The 18260-nt window shown below is 36.3% G+C and overlaps 2 protein-coding genes across 2 annotated transcripts; one reads left to right on the top strand and one right to left on the bottom strand.

Annotated features, from left to right (window-relative positions):
* Positions 1-583: 583 nt before the first annotated feature.
* On the bottom strand, positions 584-1926 carry LOC131653882 (large ribosomal subunit protein uL23y-like). The gene is made up of 3 exons (XM_058924205.1): positions 1769-1926; positions 1163-1526; positions 584-874 (listed from the first exon to the last, which is right to left on the bottom strand). The coding sequence occupies exons 1-3, from the start codon at positions 1779-1781 to the stop codon at positions 790-792; spliced, it is 462 nt and encodes a 153-aa protein (XP_058780188.1). The 5' UTR covers positions 1782-1926; the 3' UTR covers positions 584-789.
* Positions 1927-5505: 3579 nt separating this feature from the next.
* Positions 5506-5973, top strand: LOC131651327 (secreted RxLR effector protein 161-like). The gene has a single exon (XM_058920992.1). The coding sequence runs from the start codon at positions 5506-5508 to the stop codon at positions 5971-5973; it is 468 nt and encodes a 155-aa protein (XP_058776975.1).
* The last annotated feature ends 12287 nt before the right edge of the window (positions 5974-18260 follow it).

Here is an 18260-nt window from a genome sequence, read left to right as displayed (position 1 = left end):
GTCTTGTTTATATTCTATGAAAAAAATTCAACTATTGACGTTTAATTTAATTATTATATGAAACGTTTATTGGAAAAATAGCATAGCAAATGTGCCAGTGTTAAAAGTTTTTTTAGAGCTACAACAACAAAACACACCAAGAGCTAAGAATATAATATCATAATTCCGTACATAAACTTTTGAGGTTCGAAAAAAAGCTCCAAGTGAATTTTGCAGCCATGTCCTTAAAGAATTCCAAAGTATGAGTACCATACAAAAAGGAAAATTAGCATGCTACTTAGGGAACAGAAACTACAAGGTAAATATTCAGTCAAAAGAGTTGAGGATACAATGAATTCAACTTGATTTTAACATATTTAAAATATTATCTTTCCGAATTATTGTTCAAACCAGACCATCTGTGTACTTAAAACATGTTCTAAAAATCATTCAGCAAGCATGTTCTACATTGGGGGCAATTCATAAGTTCTAACAGTCAATCAGCATGGTTTTGATGCTACAACCGTGACATTTGACATTTCTTTCGCCAAATATATCACTTTACATGTGCCTCATTTCTCAAGATAAATATTGCCACAAAATCTAAGGACAAACTTTGGATCAAATTTACTCATCAAATTTGAAATTGTAAACAACAAAATTTAATTGCAATAGAGCTAAGGTACACCAAATAACAAAACACAAATACAGAATTTAACTTCAAAATGTCTCCATCTGTGACCATAATCTGTGACCATAATAAGTCTAAAATCTAAATAAAAATTGTCTTTGATACAAAAAGCCATCACCTTAAATGATACCAATCTTGTTTGCTACATCCAAAGCATCATAATCAGGTGTCAACCTAACATACGCCTTCTTGGTGCCATCAGGCCTGCAATATCATAGCTCAAATTTAGAAGAAACACTTAATATTTCTAAGTACACAAGCAACTTTTTTTCAATAATGTGGTTTCATTCTCAAGTTACTTTTGCATCAGGTTAAACATATTAATAGTAAACATATCACTGCAGGATGCATATGTTCATTTTTCGCAACAATGGGCAATAAAAAACAGCAGTGTGCAATTAGCATACAAAATTAACAACAGTCAATCAGCCTTTAGAAATATTGAGTTACTAAACAACTAACACAAGATTAGCGGTATTAAGTCTCACTCACCTGATCAAGGTGTTAACTTTCTTGGCCTGAATGTCATACATCTTCTTCACAGCATCTTTGATTTTCTTCTTGTCAGCACGCAAGTCAACAATGAAAACCAAGGTGTTATTATCTTCAATCTTCTTCATTGCAGACTCAGTAGTGAGTGGAAACTTGAGAATCTGATAATGATCAAGCTTATTCCTTGGTGTCGCACTAATGCGAGGGTACTTAGGGTTCCTTTCCTTCGACAAAGTCTTGGGCCTGTGGAATGTAACAGTTGTCCTGATCTTCTTTGCCTTCTTCTTAATGGCAGTCCCTGACTTCACTGCCTTGGCAGCTTTCAAGGCCTGTGCCTTTGGATCAGTCTTCTTCGAAACATCACCTACAACAAAAAGTCGACATTAACAATAACAAATCTAAGAGACAATCTAAGAGACAGTAACTTCTTATACACATATAAACCAAACTTACATGAAAATGAAATAATTGATTTCATAAATTTCACAAATATATAAAATTCCAACCCCAATAAAAAATACAAAAATCAATTAAAACCCTAGGACAAGATTCAGTAGAAATTATGAAGTAATTGCATAATGAAGAAATTAGGAATGGATGAAATACCTTTAGGAGCCATTGATCGGCGAAGAAAAACCCTAGATGTGAATCTGAACTGAACCCTGAAACAGAGAAAAAGAAAATGAAACTGAATGCATTGTAATGGTTTTCAGCAAAACGAAGATAACAAGATTGAGGAGAAGAGCAAAACCTGGGTGATGGAAGCAGACAGTAGGCAAAATTAGGGTTTTCAGTATTATATGTGTTACATTTGAAATGGGCTGGATAGTAAGAATGGGTCTGGCCCATTCTAAAACCAAGAACATTGTTTTCGGTCCATTAGTATTTTTATTTATTATTATTATTATTATTATTATTATTATTATTATTATTATTATTATTATTATAAAAATTAACACTATGTGTAGTTCGAATTTAAACTAGATCTTTTACTATTTCATTCAAATACTATTTAAATATTTTTTTTTTTGTTAATATGAGCTGTAACCTTAAAAATCACTTCTATGATAGCTGTTTTTTTTATCATTAATATAAATTTTGTTGTAAAGATGAGTTTTACATTACAATTTTTGGTAAGAGCTAATATTCTAAATACTTTTAAAGTGGCGAAAAATTTAGGTATAATGATTTTTTTTGTTTATCTTTTATTTGGGTTATATTTAGATATTATAAAACGAACAGAGTGAAATTGAGTGGAACATAATGAAATTGAGCGGAATGGAGTGAATGAAATAAAAAATGCCATTATATTATTTGGATATTTTATGACGAAATAAAAAATGTCATTCCATTATTTCGATATTTCATGATGAAATAAAATTATTGTTTGAGAGTTGGAATGCATTTCATCTAGTTACCTCAGTTTCATCATTTTTTTAATCTATCCAAATATGTTCCATTAATCCAAACATACCCTTATGATTTGTTTGAGAGTTGATTTTTGAAGAGTTTTAGAAGGGAAGACTTTGGAGGGCTGCATCTATATCTTAGAAATGTGTTTGATATTTTTAATAAGTTAAAAAACAATATACTACATTAGCATATAAAATCTTTTTTTAACCTTTTAAGAATATCAAATACATTTCAAGATATAAACGCAACCTTTTAAAGTCTTCCCCTCAAAAATCCTCCAAAAACCAACTCCCATGCCCTTAAGGTCTATTTTGGTTTCTTAATTTTTAAAACGACAATTTTGATCTCTTAACTCTACAAATTGACCTTGTTTGTCATTTTCATCCAAATGTCAACAACGATGTCAATTTTTGTTTATGTGGCAAATGACGTGTAACACTCAGCTTTTATGACATCGATCAAAAAAATTGTCACTAAATAATATGGACACGACGAAAAATGGGAAACAACTTTATCATTTTTTTCTTATGACTTAGGATACCCTTTTTCTAGGGGTGGCAAATGGACGTGTATGTCCTGTTTAAATCTGTTTCATAAAAGCCTGCAAGAAAACAGAATAGAGAAGGGCGAGCATTGTTTAGGGTGTGTACATAAAACATTACCCCCTTCCCTTGTGAAAAGAGGAAAGCGGAGCAGAACGGGCTTACGGGCACTTACCTTTTTAGCTTAAACAATACAAAAATTGATGTTAATGTTTGTGCCCGCAAAAAAAAATTAGATTAGACGGGACAGACATACTAGAGAATGCAAATATAAAACCTTGTATATTCTACAAAAACTGCAGGCAAAATGGGCATCCTCAATATAATAGATTTGTTATACCACTAGTGTTATTTTCTTTCTATTTCTTGCTACCCATTTTCTTATCGTCTTCATTCTGTTAGGAGGAAATCACAAAGGCAACGAAAAAAATCCAACGACATAAACTCTCCCAAATATCACATGAGCCGACAATCAACAAAAAACACATCAAAAAACACAACACAATTTTATCATGGAAAAACCTCCGTTAACTAGGAGTAAAAAAACACGGGATTCATAGGCTACTTAAAATCTCCATTATAATCAATAATGGGTACAAACAAGGATCTCTCTAACACTAGTTAGAGGTATACATCAACATCATCAAAATTTGCAATCAATCTTTGAATACAACAAGAATCAAGAGAGACAAAATAACCCAAAAACGCTGACCTCAAAGATGGACTCGACTGACCGACTTAGAAAGCTTCGAATCCAATCACCATTGTTCCGAATGTGCTCTTATAAGTCATGAACATTATGTCAAAATTTCAGGATGATATGAGCGTTGGATTTTGCGCAAGCTCCGATTTCGTGGGACTAAACTGTGCTAAAATTAAGGTTGCGGAATTTTGATATGGCTACTGATTTTTCTCTCTCCTTACTTCTTTTCTCTTGTTTTTTTTCACACTTAAGCCCTATTCTTTGTTGTTGAATAATAACAAAGGCTTACACACACATGGGTCACTAACCCACATACAATTGGGTCTTTCCAAATATGAAGGAAAGCCCGACAAACTCCCTCAACCGACTAGTTGGAGGGCAATACCAATTCGTCTTCCATGCGACAAAACTCAAACTTTCCCTAGGAAACACCTTTGTTAACATATCTGAACCATTCACATAGTTGTGAATCTTCTCAAGCTCCATCAACTTGGAATCTAATGCATCACGAATTCAATGATAATGAACATCAATATGCTTCGACTTCGAGTGAAAGGGGGAATTCTTCGATAAGTTAATTACACTTTGATTATCACAAAAAAATACATGTTTCACATCAAGTTCCATTACAAATTTCCTCAACCATAACAACTCTTTTGACGCTTCCACGATGGCTATAAACTTGGCTTCGGTAGTAAAGAGTGCAACACACTTTTACAACTTTGATTGCCAAGTCACGGCTCCCCCGGCAAAAGTCATATATCCCAAAGCAGATGGTCTCTATTGGAATGGAGAACCTCCAAGGATCATCCAATTGACATTATTGGTGACATCACAAAAGGGGTAACAACACGCTCTCAAATAAGTAATTTTTGTAATCACCACGCGTGCGTATCTCAAGTTGAACCTAAAAACACTAAGGATACCTTACTTGATGAGCATTAGCTTATAGAAATGCAAAAAAGAAATGAACCAATTTGAACAAAATGGCGTTTGGGACCTTGTCCCCCGCCCACAAAATCATCAAGTGATCATTTGGCACACGACGGATATTTAGGAATAAACTTGACAAACATGATGTGATAACTAGAAATTAAGTCAGGCTAGTGTCTCAATGGTATAGCCAAGAGGAAGGCATTGATTATGAGGAGACTTACGCTCCTGTGGCCTGACTCAAAGCTATATGGTTTTTACTAGCGTATGCAAGTTCCAAGGACTTTAAACTATATGAAATGGATGTAAAAAGTTTGTTCCTAAACATATACATAAATGAAGAGATTTATGTTTCACAACCTCCCGGTTTTGAAAATTCTGAGTATCCTAATCATGTTTTTAATTTAAAACGTGTTTTGTATGGTCTTAAATAAGCCCCCAGGGCATGGTATGACCGACTTAGTAAGTTTTTGCTTGACCAAGGATATTCAAAAGGGAAGGTAGATATTACTCTCTTTATAAAACGTCAAGGAAATAAAATTTTACCCGTTCAAATTTATGTTGATTATATCATTTTTGGATCAACTAACATGCATCTTGTCAATGAGTTCTCTAAGCTTACGCAAGGAGAGTTTGAGATGAGTCTTATGGGGGAGTTAAACTACTTTCTCAGACTTCAAATAAAGTAACTCAAGGATGGAACATTTGTATGTCAAACCAAGTATTGTCTCGAATTACTAAAACGACTCAGAATGGACAGTGCAAAGGATATTGACACACATATGGCGACAAATGGAAACTTGGATAGAGATGAAAAGGGTAAGGATGTTGATGTCAAGAAATATAGAGGTGTGATTGGATCTCTTTTATATCTTACGACATTTATGCCCGATATTATGTTTAGAGTTTGCATGTGTGCACGATATCAATCGGCTTCTAAGGAATCACATTTAAAAGCAGTTAAGCGTATTCTTAGATACCTTATTGGTACTTCTAAGTTTGGGCTTTGGTATTCCAAAGGAAACGATTGTATCTTGGTTGGTTACTCCGATTCTGACTTTACTGGTTGCAAATCGGATAGGAAAATTACTAGTGGAACTCGTCACTTGTTTTCAAAATCCTTGGTTAGTTGGCATAGTAAAAAGCAAGTTTTCGTAGCTTTGCCAACGACCGAGGCGGAATACATAGCAGCCGATAGTTGTTGTGCACAAATTTTGTAGCATAACCAACAATTACTTGACTTTGAAATTAAATTTTCGCGTATTCATATCATGTGTGACAATACTAGTGCAGTTAATCTAACCAAGAATCTGATGCTACATTCTCGCACTAAACATATTATGATTCGTCACCATTTTCTTCGCGATCATGTTGAAAAAGGTGATGTTGTATTCGAGCATGTTGATAGTAAGAATCAACTTGCTGATATTTTCACGAAACCTATCGCAACCGAACCATTTTTCAACATCCATGGAGAATTAGGGATCGGGGACATCTCCAATGTTGTTCAGTTTCTATCATATTGCTTCACTTTACTGTTGCTCGACTATATTTTTTGAGTATTTTACATCATGTGAGTGCAACTTTCGTTCCATCAAGAGTAAGGTAATATTGTTTAAATTTCTCCTTGAAAGTAAGACTTTTATTTATGCGTGTTATTTGTCGGTTATAATTGCTTCATATGTACTCAAATGATGAAAATCATGAATTTTTGTTTCTAAAAGTTTTGATTGATAATCATTGTGTGTGTTCTCAATGTATATGCTTATAATGACTTCATGTATTAATTCTTTTACATTTGTATAAGTTTGTTCTTGTTTGAACTAACATGTGTTTTTATTATTATTTCTTATTGCATCTGTGCAAGATTCATATGTAAGCATGTAAATTGCTTGTACTTTTCTTGTTGTCGTTGTTGTGCGTATGTTATGATAACATTTTCATGCTGGTTTGAGTAGTGACATGTTCTTGTCACTATGCTAGGCACATGCGTGTGCGGCATCGGGAGTTACATTATGATATGTTAAATAGTTGTGACGTTATAGAAGCAACTTGATAAGTTTGCTCTTGCATCGCTTTCTTTATTAATCTTGCTTTGTATTACTTGATTGGTAATGTGTTTTGAGTATTACATCATGTGATTGTTACTCTTCTATGCAAAAACGTCTCTGAATGATATATTGGTATTTGTATTGGACTATGATACTTATCACGATTTGCTATCTTTCTTTTTGATGTTGTCAAAGGGGGGAGAAGCATATGCAAGAAAAAGTTGGGATGCTTACGTTTAGGGGGGGCCTTCAATGAAGACATGGAATGCATTGTCACAAGTTTTGTCATCATCAAAAAGGGGGAGTATGTGAGTGCAACTTCACATGGAATGCATTGTCGCAAGTTTTGTCACCATTAGATGTTTAGCATGATGTCAAAACTATGAAAATTTAGCATTTATGTATATTAGAAGGTATCTCAATGTCACATGCTGCACCCTTGCATTAGAGGTCTTAGGAATCATCAAAATCCACTTTGAAATTGGCCAAAAACTTGAAAGTTCATTTTCAGCTTAAAAATCACTTGCATGTGCCGGCACATACGTGTTTCAGGCCGACACATGTACTGCCATAATGAAGCTTGTAGCTTCTATTTGATTTGGGTCGACACATACACCTTACAGACCAGCACATACTAAAAGAATCTATTTTATGTGTCGGCACATATGTGCCATAAGGCGACACATAAACTATCCTAGATAAGCCTGTAGCTACTATCTTGTTTTGGCCGACACATAGACTCCTTCAGGCTGACACTGTTGAAAGTATTTTTGGGTAAATATTTTCTAATATATCGTATCCACAGAGACTGAGTAATATTGCTACCGTTCTACAGTTACTTTATAATGAGTCATGAAAAGTATTGGTTTGATTATGTGATTTCGAATTGCAATTAATAAAATAAGATTTAGATGAATAAAAGCTTTAAGACGAATAACAATGGTGAATGAGTATGTTGAGTTCTAGGGTTCATCAACCTATTCATATACAATAATCAATTAATCCAGAAGTGAATATTATTTAAGTTATTATCTTCATTCATCCTCAAAACTGATATTATGTCTAATGATCAATATAAAACCACCTATACCGTTATGATATTCGATCTCTCAGAATAACTATAAAGATAAAGGGAATGAACAACGATGATATATGAAAACTTCTTCAAAACCTCATCTCTGAGTATTAATCAACAAGTCAATGTAAAAACCTAGGGCGAAAGTATAAACCCTATCTCTCGATTGATAGTTCAACAATGATATAAAATAAAAGCAAGGTTTTTCATTGATAATAAAGCTTAAACAATTGTTCACAGGAATTAATCAAAGTAATTGCATCTTCATATGTTAACTACTACCTTAAACTCAACACAATGGGGTTTAGCTCTCCATAGCCATGAAGAACACACAAGGCTTCATGGAAGGATTCATCTTCATCAAGGGAATGTCTTCAATTGATGTTGAATTCTCCGTCGGAAGTTGTTGTTTGCTTTGGAATAGGATTGCTCTCTGAATTTCGTTCACCAAAGACCTCTCTTTTATGAGGATTAGGGCTTCTATTTATAAAAATTTGTCTTTTTAACGCAGCTGTCGCGGCTCGGCACGTACTGGTGCGGCGCGAACCCAAGTCAGAGGGTTTGGCGCGTCTCGCCCATGATTGGCGCGGCTCGGCCTTTGCTTTATCCCACTTCTTTGTGATTTCTCTTCTTCAGAGCCTCTACGCCTGCGTGTTTCTTCGTCTTTGCTTCTTAACTTCAATATCTGCACAAATAACACCCAAAGTGACGCAAGTTGTTCTACAATTAGCATCAAACCTCTAAAGTTCAATTCTAACTATAAAATCCTTAAAAAGCACAAGATATGTTCACTTCTAGCTCAAAAGGTAGTTAATTTGACAAATGAAAACACTACTAATTCACTCCTAACAAACTCTCCCCAACTTAGAGTTTTGTTTGTCCCTAAACAAAATTACTTACCTCAATGAATACAACAAAACATACCAACAATCATGCAACAAGTTTTTCAAAAAGATTTTTTTCAAATGGTTCAATTCAGTGACCACCTCAGATACTCTTCATCTCCCTGCAAACTCATAACTCCTTTCCTTTTCCTTTATACCTTAGACCTTTTCACCCATTCTTCTTTTTCACTCGTAGCTCGATGTTTCTCTTCTCTTTTTCAACAACTGTTTACTTTCAAACGTTGTTCTTCTTTTGTTTCTCTTTTTTTTTTTCAGCTACGAATTTCTTTCATTCTTTGCAAATCACAGCCTATACTTACTCTTCTTTTGAATATGACTCTCCCCAACTTGGAGATTAACCTGTATTTAGATTATATGAATGCTCCCCTACTTTCTATGAAGGTCAAAGAGAAAACACATCACCCAAGTTTATGGTTGATGGTCCAAAACAAAACTTTTTTATTGAGATCAAAACTCACCAGGTGTTTCCTTGGTGCATATAATGAAATTTATCTTGACCTCAGGCTCAAAGAATGGTTAGCAAAGGATCACACTCTCACAGAAGAAAATAAGTCTCACAATGGACTTGGCTCAAAGAACTCTCAGATTCAACAAATGCCTAAATCACTTCCACAGATTTCCACAAACGATGCGGCAAATGGTTTAGCATGATATAAACCCGTCAAAATAATCGATGGTCTCCAGCATATAGTAAATAATGGAAAGCTTTCCTCACAATGGTTAAGGCTAAGTCGATCCAACAAAAATAGTGTACCATAAATAACTTCTGTCAAGTATTTACTAACAACCTACGTTTCATGCACACACTAGGAGTTTGAGTTTTGAAAATTCATACCTGACTTGTCACTTATTGAAAAAGAAAGTGAAAACTTAATTTTTTTGAAAAAAATTTCACTCACTACCACTTTCATGCATGTTGCTCCATTGTTGGTACTTTGCTTGAGACTTTCATGTTGTTGTGGAACTTACTCATTCTAAATTGGGGACATCATAAATAAAATTAAAAATCAAACAAATATCATCATATCAGTGATCATAAACATAACAGCTCAATATCCTCCTCTAGTTGCCCCCAGAACTTATCTGGTCGTGCGCCTGCCACCCCCCAGAAGGAGATAGGGTTAGGTTCCGGCTAACCTGCAATACACAAGAGTTCGGAGGAAAAATTTGTTTTCGCACAACCGCGGCGCGACAGGATCATCCGCGACGCACGAAAGCTTCTGCCAAGAGGTCGCGGCGCGGGCCTGGGCTGTGAGGCGCGGTGATGCGTTTTATGCAGGTGCTGTACGCATTCATTCACACTGGTCAGATAATACTAAAATAAGAAAGTAATAAAATAAAAAACTTACTGCATTGTGTTGCCTTCCAACAAGCGCTTTGTTTAACGTCGGTTGAGCTCGACGATCAGCTTCCTTAAGTATTCAGAAGTTCGAGAATGCATACTTCTTGATCAAATTCTCCTCCAAGGTAAACTTTCAATCTTTCTCCATTGACTGTCCAACTCTCTTTAGTTTTGCTATCTTCAATGACAATGGCTCCATATGGTTTGACTTCCTTGACCATGAATGGTCCTGACCATTTAGATTTTAGTTTACCTGGGAAAAGTCTTAGCCTGGAATTAAACAGAAGCACCAGATCTCCAACCTTAAATTCTTTCTTTTTGAGTTTTTTGTCATGGTATCTTTTCATATTTCCTTGTACATTTTGTTGGACTCGTATGCCAAGTACCTGAACTCTTCCAGCTCGTGGATTTGTTCTTTCCTTTTCTTGAATGCTAGGCTGTCATCTCTATTAAAGAAACGTAGAGTCCACAAAGCTTTGTGCTCTATTTCTACATGTAAGTGGCATGCCTTACCATAAACCATTTGGAAAGGTGAGGTACCAGTGGGTGCTTTGTATGCGGTTCTGTATGCCCAAAGAGAATCATCAATCCGAGCGAACCAGTCTTTCCTGGATACCGATACTGTCTCCTCTAGTATATTCTTGATTGCTCTGTTTGAAATTTCTGCCTGCCCGTTGGTCTACGGGTGATACGGTGAGGCAATCTTATGCTTGATGCCGCACTTTTCCAACACTTTTGCAACCTGTTCATTGACAAAATGGGATCCACCATCGCTGATAATTACTCTAGGCATGCCAAAACGGGTGAAGATAATACGGTTTAAAAATTTCAATACCGTTTTGGCATCCGCTTTTGGAGCAGCGATAGCTTCAACCCACTTGGAAACATAATCCACAACAACTAAAATGTATTCATTAGTAAATGAGGGGAGAAAAGGTCTCATAAAATCAATACCCCAACAATCAAAGACTTCAACTTCAATCATGGTTTGAAGTGGCATCTCGTCTCTTTTGCTTATCCCTCCAACTCTTTGGAATTTATCACAATTTATTGCATGGTGGTGAGCATCTTTAAAAATAGTTGGCCAGAAAAAACCGGATTGGAGAACTTTTGTAGCGGGTCTCCATCCATTAAAATGCCCGCCACTTGGAGAATTGTGACAATGCCAAAGGATTTGTTGGGCTTCCTCTTCAGTAACACATCTTCTTAGTATACCATCCTTACCTATCTTGAACAAGTATGGGTCGTCCCACACATAGTATTTGGCATCGGATAACAACTTTTTCTTCTGATGCCAATCAAAGTCCTCTGGTACCATACCGGTTGCTTTATGATTTGCAAGATCGGTGAACCATGGTCTTATTTGGATTTGAAAAAGTTGTTCATTCGGGAATTCATCATTTATTTATGCTTCTTGGTGAGTAACGTTTACATTGACTAGGCGGGATAAATGATCTGCTACTACATTTTCTGAACCTTTTTTATCGCGGATTTCTAAATCAAATTCTTGTAAAAGGAGAACCCATCGAATGAGCCTTTGTTTTGAATCCGGTTTAGTTAGGAGATATTTAATAGCCGCATGGTCTGTGTAAATCACCACTTTTGTTCCAATGAGATAGGATCTAAATTTTTCAAGGGCATACACTATAGCTAGCAATTCTTTTTCAGTAGTGGCGTAATTGACTTGGGCGTCATTTAAAACTTTGCTTGTATAATGTATGACATGAATTTTTTTTCTTTTCTTTGGCCTAGTACCGCACCTAAGGCATAATCGCTAGCATCGCACATAAGTTCAAAATGTTGTTTCCAATCAGGTGCTACGATCACAGGTGCGGTTACAAGTCTTTCTTTTAGTTCATTAAAAGCTTGGATACATGATTCATCGAAAGTAAAATACGTACCTTTGTTGAGTAAATTACTCAATGGTTTGGCAATCTTTGAGAAATCCTTTACGAATCTTCGATAGAATCCTGCATGCCCCAAAAAGCTTCTTACCCCTTTTATGTTTACAGGAGGTGGAAGTTTTGAGATTACCTCTACTTTGGTTTTGTCCACTTCAAGCCCTTTTGAGGAAACTTTATGTCCTAGTACAATACCTTTCGTTACCATGAAGTGGCATTTCTCCCAATTCAGAATCAGGTTGGTCTCAATACATCTTCCTAGAGCCTCATCTAGATTAGCCAGACAGATATCGAAGGTTTTTCCAAAGACCAAAAAATCATCCATGAATACTTCAATACTTTTCTCGACGAGGTCGGAGAAGATTGCTTGCATACACCGTTGAAAGGTAGCCGGGGCATTACATAATCCAAAAGGCATTCTTATGTATGCAAAAATTCCAAAAGGGCATGTAAAAGCCGTCTTCTCATGGTCTTCTGGGTTGACCACAATCTGATTGTATCCGGAGTATCCATCTAGGAAACAGTAATAGTTTTGTCCGGATAGTCTTTCAAGCATTTGATCCATGAAAGGGAGAGGGAAATGATATTTTCTCGTGGCTTTATTAAGTCTTTGATAATCGATGCACATTCTCCACCCAGTGACAGTTCTTGTTGGTATTAGTTCATTCTTCTCATTACTGATGACGGTCATCCCCCCTTTCTTCGGCACTACCTGTACTGGACTCACCCATGCACTGTCTAAAATTGGGTAAATCATTCCTGCTTCCAGGAGTTTGACTACCTCTTTTCTTACCACTTATTTCATTGTTGGATTTAATCTCCTTTGCGGTTGAGCTACCGGCTTGAATTCTTCTTCCAACATGATTTTGTGCATACAATATGCTGGACTTATACCTTTTAAGTCGGCCAAGACCCATCTAGTTGCAACTTTGTTCTTTTGTAGAACTTGAAGTAGTTTTTCTTCTTCCTGTGGAGTCAACTTTGAACTAATAACTACTGGTTTCTTTCCCTCCTTATCTAAAAAGACATATTTCAGATGAGTTGGGAGCAGCTTTAGTTCCATCTTGATTTCCTTCACCTCTTTTGGTGGGTCTAATATTTCCACTTTCCCATCCTTGTCATTCATGCTTCCTCCCTTTTCTAGTTCATTCACAAATCCTTCGATTTCCCGTTCTTCCTCTTGAGTCAGCACATTGAACGAGTCAACAAGGGATCTTTCTAATGGATTAGAGAGATGTATCTCACTGGCCACATCTATTGCTATCTCTTCCGTGACATCTAGCCGGAAGCAGTCGCTCTTATCCTTAGGCTGTTTCATGGCTTCGAAGAGATTAAAGCACACATCTTCGTCCTGGACTCTTAGTGTCATGATACCATAATCAATATCTATCATCATCCGGGTTGTTTTCATGAATGGTCTTCCAAGAATGATAGGTGACTCTTTATCTTCTTCCATATCAATCACAACAAAGTCTACTGGAAACAAAAATTTGTCTACCTTTACTAACATGTTTTGTGCGACTCCATAGGGAAGCGTGGTGGATTTATCTGCTAGTTGCAAGGTCATTCTGGTTGACTTCATCTCAATATTTCCCAATCTCTTCACTATTGATAGAGGAATTAAATTGATACTTAACCCTAGATCTATCAATCCATTACCGATATGCTGGTTACCAATCGTGACTGGTAGCGTGACTCGTCCCGAATCTCTTGCTTTTTGAGGGAGACGAGAGACTATAGCACTACACTGAGCATCAAGTACAACTACTTCTTCTTCTTCTGGTCTCTTCTTCTTTGTCAAAATATCCTTCATAAATTTCGCATACTTTGGCATTTGATCAATGGCTTCGGAGAATGGAATGTTGATTTGTAGTTGCTTAAAAATTTCCATGAACCTTGCATACTGCCTAGCATGATCCTTTTTTGATGGCGCATGTGGATATGGGAGATGTTGACTGGGAATCACGTTGCTGGCTGTTTTGTCATTGGCGCGCCGCGACTGTGTATTCGCGCGCCGCGGCTCTTTATTTTTTTCAGCCTCTTTATTCATATCGCTCACTATGACTTCATTTTCTTCCTCTTCTGCAGCATGATTATTATCCTCTTTCTTGGTATCATTAATTTCAACTTCCTTCTCACTGCCTTTCTGACCAGTTCTAGTCACAACTGCTTTACAATGCTCTTTAGGGTTCTCTTGAGTGTTGGCTGAGAACGTCGCATTTGACTGATTAGCTGCAATTTGTTTAGCCAGTTGCCCGACTTGAGTTTCCAGATTTTTAATTGCTGCTTCCTGATTTTTCTGACTTGTCATTGACATTTGCATGAATTGATTCATGGTCTCTTCCAACTTAGATTGTCCTCCTTGTTGTTGCGGTGGCGGTTGAGTGTAAGGTTAAAAAGTTTGTTGTTGATACCCTTGATTGTTGGGTCTTTGTTGATACCCTTAATTGTTATTCCTCGAAGGATAATTCTGTTGATACGGCGGAGGGTTTGTGTATTGATTTTGCCTCGGTCCTTGGTTGTTGTTCATATAATTCACTTCTTCTGCCAAGACTGGTGGGCAAAATCCAGTTTGATGATCTCCCTTGCATAATTCACACTTAGCAACCTGGTAAGAATTTGAAACTCCATTAAGCTCTTTGATTTTTTGTGGAAGTTTAGACATTTGTTGTGTCAAAAGCTCCACTTGAGAAGTTAGCAATTTGTTTTGAGCAAGTAGAGCATCACTATTAGTTAGCTCCAACAACCCCGGCTTCTTCTCTCTGACAGTACGATCATGATTACTTTGTCGGTCATTCAAAGTCATTCTCTCGATTATCTCAATTGCTTCAGCAGTTGTCTTGGACATTAACGAGCCACCAGCTGTGGCATCCAATAGTGTCTTATTAGTAGGTGTAAGACCATTGCGGAACATGTGAATTTGATCGACTTCCGCAAATCCGTGCCCCTTACACTTTCTTAGCATGGCTTTAAATCTTTCCCAAGCTTCATTCAGTGATTCATTACTACCTTGAGAGAATACCGCAATTTCTGTTTTAGCATCAAAGAATCAGTTTTGAGAGTAAAACCGTTCCAAGAATTTTTCTTCCAGAGTATTCCAATCAGTCATAACTATTTCAGGTTGATCGAGGTACCAATCCTTAGCTTTTGATAGCAAGGAATATGGGAACAACCTTTTGAATAAAGTCTCTTCCTCCGCTTGGGCTACACCTGTAGTACCTGCTAGCTCGTAAAACCGAGTCAGATGAGTGTATGGATCTTCATGGTCCAATCCGGCGAAAGGACTTGCACAGATGAGCTGTAGAATACCGGTCTTCAATTCAAATGTCTGCCCGTTGGCGGAAGTTCTTGCGAATTGAGGACTGAGACGCAGACTATTTGCACAAGGAGCTGTGGCGGCCATGTTAACAACAGTGGGTTGTATGATGGCTTCTCGCTCTTCTTCAAACAGTTCGTGAAAATACAATCCTTCAGGCGACTCGACAATTGTTTCTAAAGGTTGTGACGAAGTCGCAGTTGCGTTGTCTCTTGCCTTTGCTATGCTTGCTCTTATTCGTGTTTTGCTATTCAATCTCCTAGCGGTCCTTTCGATCTCAGGATCAAAAAGAAGTTGATCGCTGGAAACTTTGCTGCGCATACACTAAATCTGCAAAACTAACAAACACGTGAAACAACCAGATTAATGGAAATAACTCAAAATAAAAACTATTGCAATGCGTGCAATATTGACACAGTCCCCGACAACGGCGCCAATTTGTTGAAAGTATTTTTGGGTAAATATTTTCTAATATATCGTATCCACAGAGACTGAGTAATATTGCTGCCGTTCTACATTTACTTTATAATGAGTCATGAAAATATTGGTTTGATTATGTGATTTCGAATTGCAATTAATAAAATAAGATTTAGATGAATAAAAGCTTTAAGACGAATAACAATGGTGAATGAGTATGTTGAGTTCTAGGGTTCATCAACCTATTCACATACAATAATCAATTAATCTACAAGTGAACATTATTTAAGTTATTATCTTCATTCATCCTCAAAACTGATATTATGTCTAATGATCAATCTAGAACCACCTCTACCGTTATGATATTCGATCTCTCAGAATAACTATAAAGATAAAGGGAATGAACAACGATTATATATGAAAACTTCTTCAAAACCTCATCTCTGAGTATTAATCAACAAGTCAATGTAAAAACCTAGGGCGAAAGTATAAACCCTATCTCTCGATTGATAGTTCAACAATGATATAAAATAAAAGCAAGGTTTTTCATTGATAATAAAGCTTAAACAATTGTTCACAGGAATTAATCAAAGTAATTGCATCTTTATAGGTTAACTACTACCTTAAACTCAACACAATGGGGTTTAGCTCTCCATAGTCATGAAGAACACACAAGGCTTCATGGAAGGATTCATCTTCATCAAGGGAATGTCTTCAATTGATGTTGAATTCTCCGTCGGAAGTTGTTGTTTGCTCTGGAATATGATTGCTCTCTGAATTTCGTTCACCAAAGACCTATCTCTTATGAGGATTAGGGCTTCTGTTTATAACAATTTGTCTTTGTAATGCAGCTGTCGCGGCTCGACACGTACTGGCGCGGCGCAAACCCAAGTCAGAGGGTTTGGCGCGTCTCGCCCATGATTGGCGCGGCTCGGCCTTTGCTTTATCCCACTTCTTTGTGATTTCTCTTCTTCAGAGCCTCTACGCCTGCGTGTTTCTTCGTCTTTGCTTCTTAACTTCAATATCTGCACAAATAACATCCAAAGTGACGCAAGTTGTTCTACAATTAGCATCGAACCTCTAAAGTTCAATTCTAACTATAAAATCCTTAAAAAGCACAAGATATGTTCACTTCTAGCTCAAAAGGTAGTTAATTTGACAAATGAAAACACTACTAATTCACTCCTAACAGACACATGCTGTTAATTTTAACACTATGTGTCGGCACACGCGATCTTGGCTGGCACATACTATTTCATTGGTAATTTTCTTTAATTTTTTTGTAATTTTAAATTTCCTCCTTTTGCCACCAAACTTCCACAACTATAAATATATCATTCATGCATCATTCCAACTTGATGAAACTATAAACACTTACTACAATTGTTTTTCACATTCAACCTCCAATCTATACGTACACACTAACAAATCACACATAATCATCTTTTATCGGGGTGCCATCTAGACGAGGTTTGATAATGTCCAATTAGGTTCTTGTGTAGACGAGAATATTAGGTTGATAATTGCATGGGGTTTCATCCGAAAAAATATCGAGTTTGTCCTCCAAGATCTTTGGTAGATTTGGGGGTTTTCGTGAAAGTCTTTCAAAAGAGGATTGCGGCCAAGTGAAAAGCCTTTGGAGATAAAGAACGTAAAGAAAGTAGCGAGAGAACGGTGAATCGAATTGAAAGGTCTTGTGTTATAATAGGTGCAATTGATCGTGTGTGAAAACTTTAGAGATACAAAATTCAAAGGAGTAACAATAGTCGGATAATCAAATCGTATCTATTGTGTCTTGGTCTTGCTCAAGATCAAAAGAAGAGAAGGGGTTGAATCAACATCAAACAGTTGGGTATGTGAGTTGCTCTTGGAACGCTTCTCTTGTAATCAAATTTTTGCATAGTAAGAAATTGTCCTAATTCCAAATTGGAATTAGAGGCAGACATACCCACACGCGAGGAGAAATTGAGGAACTACCCACACAAATCTTCGTGTTGATCTCTCTCTCTTATCTATTTACTTGCTTTAAATTTTTTAAGTAATTTGTCAAATAGCATTGCTTGAACGATCAACTCGTAAGAATTTTTTTGTGACTATTTTCGTTTTAAATTGGGTGTTACTTAGCTTATAATCAATTTTGACTGTAAGTGATTTTTCATATCAACACAACACAAACAAAAATTTTGAAAATTTGTTCGTACACCAAGTGTTTGATTAATTGCATAACTCAATATTTTTGCTTGTTATCATTGGAAATAACTTTACTAGTAATTTGGCATAAACGAATAATATTTTGATACTTGATTCAAGTAAATAAATTCAGTTTATTGTGTTGTTCATTCCATAAAGATTTTGCATATTCGAGCTCCAATAACTAGGTTCGTATAGACGGATTAATCGATTTATATCAAACCCTTCCACTTTCACTCTTTTCTGTTAATTTTCAAAACTAAATTTAATTGGATTTTTTGGCTTGGTGATCTATTTATCCCCCTCTAGA

The sequence above is a fragment of the Vicia villosa genome, linkage group LG2 (genome assembly GCF_029867415.1).
Source record: "Vicia villosa cultivar HV-30 ecotype Madison, WI linkage group LG2, Vvil1.0, whole genome shotgun sequence".
Taxonomy (NCBI): domain Eukaryota; kingdom Viridiplantae; phylum Streptophyta; class Magnoliopsida; order Fabales; family Fabaceae; genus Vicia; species Vicia villosa.
This window is presented reverse-complemented; position numbering and strand designations above follow the sequence as displayed.

Coding starts and splice junctions, on each gene's coding strand:
- LOC131651327 (XM_058920992.1), top strand. CDS start 5,506: ATGGACAGTGCAAAGGATATTGACACACATATGGCGACAAATGGAAAC.
- LOC131653882 (XM_058924205.1), bottom strand. Junction 875..1,162: donor AAAGTTAACACCTTGATCAG/GTGAGTGAGACT, acceptor ATGATATTGCAG/GCCTGATGGCACCAAGAAGG.